The sequence below is a fragment of the Pleuronectes platessa genome, chromosome 22 (assembly GCF_947347685.1).
Source record: "Pleuronectes platessa chromosome 22, fPlePla1.1, whole genome shotgun sequence".
Classification (NCBI taxonomy): domain Eukaryota; kingdom Metazoa; phylum Chordata; class Actinopteri; order Pleuronectiformes; family Pleuronectidae; genus Pleuronectes; species Pleuronectes platessa.
The window spans coordinates 6,173,317-6,179,498 of record NC_070647.1 but is presented as its reverse complement, the minus strand read 5'-3'; the positions used below and the strand labels follow the sequence as shown (position 1 = coordinate 6,179,498).

Genomic DNA, 6,182 nt, shown 5'->3' with positions numbered 1-6,182 from the left:
GCCACACGCATTACGCACGACCCCGGGGTGCGGAGGGGACAACTTCTCCTGGCACCTGCAGCTTCAGTAACTCCACCCACCGATCTCTCACATCCCAAACCAGTCTATGCACACCCAGTGCTGTGTGTTCAGCCCTGACTCACAGCTGCTCCCCACAGCTGCTCCGCTCCATCGTGTCCGCCTCTCTGGGCCAGTGGAGCCGGTGATGTCGCAGTCTTTTACGCGCGACTGCAGGAGTGGCTGCTCCACGTGCTTCCTGCGATCTCAGTGTTTAGTTCCCCTGGGAAATATTCGTGCCACCAGAAGAAATCATTAAATTAAATATCTGTTTAGTGCAAAACATAATCGTTTATAGTCCCAAAGGGATTATTTCTGAGATACCAATTTAATGAGAACACTACGAAGTAGCTTTGAGACGTAGGCCATGAAGACCACATAAATAACATGAAAGACTAAACTATAATATAATCTTTGGCTTCAGTTTTTGATAGTGGGAGGAAGTGGAGACGCGTTTTCCATCTTCACATACAGTCGATGTCACTGACTGTACACTGTGGCCAGTGTTTTTCACCAACACTGGATACTTTTGACTCAATTCATTTGGTAAAATATTAATTGTTAGTTATTTGGACAATTCTCCAATAACAAAAATGATATATTCAGATAAATCCATGTCTTAACTCAGCGATATGGCTGGAACTGCCTGGACACTGAGGTCAGGTTCAGGTCAAGATTTATTAAAGCTTAGATCAAGAGTTCAGACTCTTAATGTTGGATGTAACATAACGTTTGTGTTTTATATTATGACATGAATTATAATACATGATGATACTACGAAAAAGGGTAAGAGGCACCATTTACTCAAGATTAAAGAGGCTACTTGTATGTTTTTCTTGTTTCTACTTAGCTAACATTAGTTTTGTAAAGTTTTTTTTATTATAAAGTGCAAATCTGAATCAAATCAGAGCAAGGAAAAGCTAAACTAGTGACTCAATATGTACATAATCTGGGGCTTCCAGCCTTGGCAGTAGAGAAAACTTGGAGGGAGAAAACTCTCTAGTTGAGGAAAGGCCCTTTGACACGAGGGAAATAGCCCAGATCTGTCGGGTAATAACTCAGCTGCTGCAGAAATACTTTATACGGTTCCACATTCTCAGCAGAGTGTGGACCAGACTCAGCTGACGAAGCCAAATCTATCTGTCAACGTATGTGTGTTTAGCTTTATAGGACTTTCCCGAAGTCGAAAACTAGACATTTCAAACAAGGACGAGTCTTCAAGGAGGTTTTCTCTGAGGCAGATTCTCACCTCCAGGATGCCCTTGTTATGTAGTGGACAGATGAAGACAAACACAGCCAGTAGAAGAAAGATGGCACTGTACTGCAGAGGGCAAATGCTGACCTCCCTTCTTTTACAAGCCCTGATCACCAGCATGATGGGTGATCGGTCTTCATCTCGTCCCTGGCTGCAGCACAGCACTGTGACCAGTTCAGCACTGTGTACGCTCATGTATCCCTGGCAACACTGAGGGGCACACTCAGTTGACAGTAAAATAATAAAGTATGAAGTGCTCCTTGGCCTGGATGTAATCCCGGATTACTACTCTAGGTATAAGGTTGTTAGCCAGACATGCAAGAATTTACAGATTTTTTTCTCTTGTGTGTTTAACTTTGGAAAGGCTTAAGAAACCGACCAACTCCCAAACCAACAGTTTTAACATTGAAGACGTTACTGCTACCAGAACATTCACGTGTTAGCTGTGGGAAATATGAACTGGAAAGAAAGGTGATGATGGAGGGAATGAAAGCTGAAGTGAGGTGGAAGAGGACAAGGCGGGAAATCTGTCAATCTGGACATTGCAGTAGTTAAATATCTCCAGGAGATGGCAGCATTGCAACATCATGCTGACTGTGGTTGCTGAGTTTCCATCTTGTGTTGTTAGCAGGAAGGAACATCCTCGTCAGTATCAGCTTTGTTTGACAATTTAATTGATTGGTGTTTAAATCGTTTGGTTAAGTGGAATTTGTTGACATGGGCGTTTAGCTGAGCCAAATTTTCCATTGCAGATAAACCAGGTAGGATGAACACTGTTTTCTAACTTCACTCTGAACTATGGACTGTTTATAAAAACAACTCTGCATACAACTCAGGCAAAAAATAAAGAGTGACAGTATACTGTAGAGCTCTTTGAGGAGGACTCACTCATGACTATTCTGATGTAGCTCTGGAGCATTAACACAGCCCAAGAGAACAGCCCATTTCAAACAGTCAGGGTCACTACGGGCACTGCTCTAGTATTATCTAAAGTAGAGCTGATGCTGAGTTACATGATGTCTTCACCTCAAGACGTATCTTGACGTCTTTCAGGCAATCTTTTCTTGTCCTGTCCTCGGACACAGAGTAAGGGGATGAGAACTTGATGTTTGCATCTCTTACTTCTCTGACGAAGGAGTAAAATACAAGGCTTCATCACACTTTCTGCTCAGTTGGTCAGTTTTCAAAGGAGCTTTCAGAAAATCCCTGACAATTGATACAGTTGGAAAATGTCATGTGGTCAAATATATATTAGATCTTTGTTCGTCATCTTTCTCCGCTAAATAATGGATGCCAGGCACAAAGCTCACCGTGTGATTGTTAACCAAAAGCCTTTAATTACTATGTTTGCACAAACATGATTCATAATGACAGAAATGCACTTTGTGACTTGTCAGCACTGCTATTGCCTCGAATTGCTCCTTACATATCGACTTTGTTGCATTAAATGAATCAAAATTCTCAGTTCACTGAAAACAACAACAAAGTAACACTTCTTTTTCCTGCTTTCCATTCTTTCAAAATATTAAAAGATCAGATGAATGCAGTTTCTATTACAAAGAAATTGCTGTAATTTTAGGGATTCCTGTAAATAAATGATGCTCATAGCTCTAGCATCAGATGAAATCATTTGTGCCTTAATATCTATTTTAACATTTAACAGTTTCTGAGCTGTCGAAATATTTGAAGATATTTGGAAAGAATAAACAACATTAAAAGGCAGAGACACTCTTGTACTAAAACTTTAAACCAATCTTGCTGTGCTGCAACAAAATCCAGCATGAAGTTGAACATGTGCGGTCTCCTCTCACACAGACTTGATCATCATCCTGCTGGTCTTCACCGAGTACATCCTGTGAGATTTCCAGGCTCGCCAGTGGAGGCCGCTGCCGTAGCCAATGTGATCCCCAACAGGATGCCAGTGACCATTCAGACTGGCAGAACCACAGCGGCTGTACCACCAGCCGCCGCCCTCTGACATGGTACATTTGTTTTGAGCAATGTCACCAAAGATGCACGGTGAGCAGCCATCGTTGTCACGGTCGAAAGTGCTGAAACCGTAGCCGTTCTGGTCAACGCCTCCATCGGCACCACGGATGGCATCACCTTTAAACAGAGTTGGCAATAGTTTAAAATCCACTTATTTTACATTTGTCATGAATACTAAACAGATGAGTGATTCATTATTTCTAGAAGGGAATTTATTCCTCTCATTAACTGTAAACCACTGAATGATTGCATTAGCTTGTAAATGCTTAACTCAGCTCTATTGCACAAAAAAAACTGGTCCCACCTTAGCAAGACAGTCTGAAGCTGCTAACACAGAGCAGCTCTAACTTCAGAATGATGAAAAATATGACATTCCTCTTTCATAAAGAAATTATTATTTTTGCATTTTACTCCGTGAAACAAGCAGGCAAGTGAGGCAAAATGCCGATCTGAAAAGTAAAAATGAAATCCATATATACAGAAACACAGAGTATATGTAATATAAGCAAAGCAAATAAGGGGGACATTTGGAAAAAGTACCTGCATCTCCTGTGTATTCCCCGACATGCAGTTTGAAACCTTTCTTCCCATTTCCCAGTCTGAAGTTTTTATACTCTGCAAAGGCGGCGACCCCTTTGTGGTCCGATAAATCCACCCTCATGGTCCACGACTTGTCCTTGGTCACAGTGAAAACCTGCTTCAGTCCGAGCCAGTGGTCGTCTGAGGGAATCGGCAGAGCACGGTGAAAGGATTTACATGCATGTTGGAAACATATTTTCTACCATTTAAGTTGTCTTTGCTGCAGTAAAGATGTGTATTACTCTTGTCTGCAAGTGAATCAGGTTTGTGCTTGCATGAAGTAGTTGTAGTAGTAGAAGTTGTTTCTCACATTCCCTCTATGTTGCATACTGTATCGTAACAGAGTAATGTAGTTTATATTAAGGCCTAAAGTTAAGTGCGGCCTGTGTTTAGATAAGAAGGGGCTTTTCTTACATCTTTATAATAATAATAATGATAATAATAATTTATTTCATAGCACTAATCCAAACAAGATCACAAAATGCTTTACAAAATAAATAGAAAAATTATACAAAAATCACACAGTATACAGTATACAAGTTTTTTTCAATAAAAACATTTATTTTAATCATTGATTTAAAAACAGGTGAAGTTGTTATTTTACAGTCCATTGATCCCCTGATTGTGTCAGTACTCTCTGTTCCTTGGAATCTAACAAAGGACATCACGGAATGTTTAGAATCACTGTGTGTTTTGTCGGGCGTGTCACGGTTATAGCCTGGCACTGCAGCTAATACTGTTCTGTGTTATGATTTACTTACGTGTCAGGTTTCCAAAACCATTCTTATATGCAGCCCACTTTCTGTCAAATGAAACCTCTCCTCCGCTGCGCCTCTGAAACACCATCCAGCCTCCATCTGACCGCATCTCGCAGTACACCTGAGCAAGTAGTTATACATACTATTTAAGATTTGCAGAGCAGCAGCAGAAACTTTCTTGGGTCTACTACTGTCTTAAAAGAGCCCCCCCCCCATCTACAGAATTGTAAACTGTAGATGTAGGCGAAGCATAGCGCAGGACACAGTCACTATGACAGAATGCTTAATGCTTAATGTCATACTTGATACCTTAAACGGGGTCTTGACTCCATGAGGGCGGATTACATAAACTCCACTGGATGCATGTGGAGAGAGAGCTTTGATCTGCGTGCAGTCTGTGCCTGTGGTTTATACGGCAAGAGAATGACAAGAGGAGGATCAGCAGTCAATATGAATATAGGGTAACTTGTACCTTCCATTATATGCATGATGTACTGTCATACATCATGCTCTGTACCTTGAGAAGAAACTGTCGTCCCCTGCTTCTATATAACAGAAAGAGTTTTAAAGTGAGACCTCTAAAATATACAACTTAAAGGTAGACATTACAGCATGAGGGAGGACTTCATAGCCTATATTAAATAAATATATATTATGTAGTTTTATTTTTACCTTAGTCTGTTTGGCATCTGTTTGGCTCAAGAGAAGCACCAAGATGAGTCCAACAAATGGAACCAGACTCTTCATTTTGAGCTGAGTTTAAAAGTGACATGTTAGTCTCAGCGACCCCAAACAGGCACAACAAAATGAGTCCTCTGGTCAGTCATTTCTTTCTCCAAACACTCACCTGCGTGTGTTCGGTGAAACTTGTAGCTCAGGTCAAACTCCACAACAGACCCGGCTCCTTGTCCCCTCAGACTAAACAGCCACACCTCCTTCAAGCTTACTGTAAAGGCTGAGACGTCAGACGAGGGAGGAGAGAAAAGTCTGAGGAACAGATCCACTTCCTGCTTCTCCCTCCTGAATAACTTATTATTATCTTCAGCTGCAGCGGTGTTCAAGTCTTCACAGACTTGTTTCTCTGACCTTACCCAACTTGTTGCACCTTTTAAGTCAAACATAGAACTTCTTCACTCCGTGTTAGCTCCCGCCCAGACTGCTATAGGAACCTTTATTTACAGCATATGCTAGGAATCTGGGTGTGACACTCCCTCTGCCAACATTACTGCAACAACAGGTTCCTTTACATTTTTCTCACTCAGAAGGCGGTGCAGGTTCTGGTCAAGGCTCTGGTCATCTCACGCCTAGATGTTCGCAAGACTTGTGTCGAATAGGAAACGGTGGCTGTGTTGTTGAAACCTGATCCAGTAGTCTAAAATGATACAGTTATGATAATTTGCATGCAAATTACAAGAACTCAGTGTTTTCTGGGATAGATCATTTCTTATTTAAAAGCCACAGATTAATACAATTATGAAAATATTTTTTAGCACAGTCTTTCATGCTCCCCAGAGGATGACCATGTATCTGACAGATGGGCTTTG

At 41.3% G+C, this 6,182-nt stretch overlaps 1 protein-coding gene across 2 annotated transcripts; it reads right to left on the bottom strand.

Annotated features, from left to right (window-relative positions):
- Nucleotides 1–2,626: 2,626 nt before the first annotated feature.
- Nucleotides 2,627–5,860, bottom strand: LOC128428669 (fibrinogen C domain-containing protein 1-like). 2 transcript variants are annotated; one of them, XM_053414896.1, is made up of 7 exons: nucleotides 5,486–5,860; nucleotides 5,311–5,391; nucleotides 5,156–5,180; nucleotides 4,948–5,039; nucleotides 4,642–4,759; nucleotides 3,842–4,021; nucleotides 2,627–3,418 (listed from the first exon to the last, which is right to left on the bottom strand). In XM_053414896.1, exons 2-7 carry the CDS (start codon nucleotides 5,383–5,385, stop codon nucleotides 3,120–3,122), a joined length of 789 nt encoding a protein of 262 aa, XP_053270871.1. In that variant the 5' UTR covers nucleotides 5,386–5,391; nucleotides 5,486–5,860; the 3' UTR covers nucleotides 2,627–3,119. The 2 variants fall into 2 exon arrangements, with proteins under 2 accessions (XP_053270871.1, XP_053270870.1); XM_053414895.1 differs by having other exon boundaries at nucleotides 5,156–5,183; nucleotides 5,486–5,844.
- Between the last annotated feature and the right edge of the window lie 322 nt (nucleotides 5,861–6,182).

Excerpts from the sequence above, each read along its gene's own strand:
- LOC128428669 (XM_053414895.1), bottom strand. The coding sequence starts at position 5,385 with ATGAAGAGTCTGGTTCCATTTGTTGGACTCATCTTGGTGCTTCTCTTG. Across the intron at positions 5,040-5,155 it reads GACGACAGTTTCTTCTCAAG|GCACAGACTGCACGCAGATC; the intron begins GTACAGAGCATG and ends TATAAACCACAG. Across the intron at positions 4,760-4,947 it reads GAGTCAAGACCCCGTTTAAG|GTGTACTGCGAGATGCGGTC; the intron begins GTATCAAGTATG and ends CTACTTGCTCAG.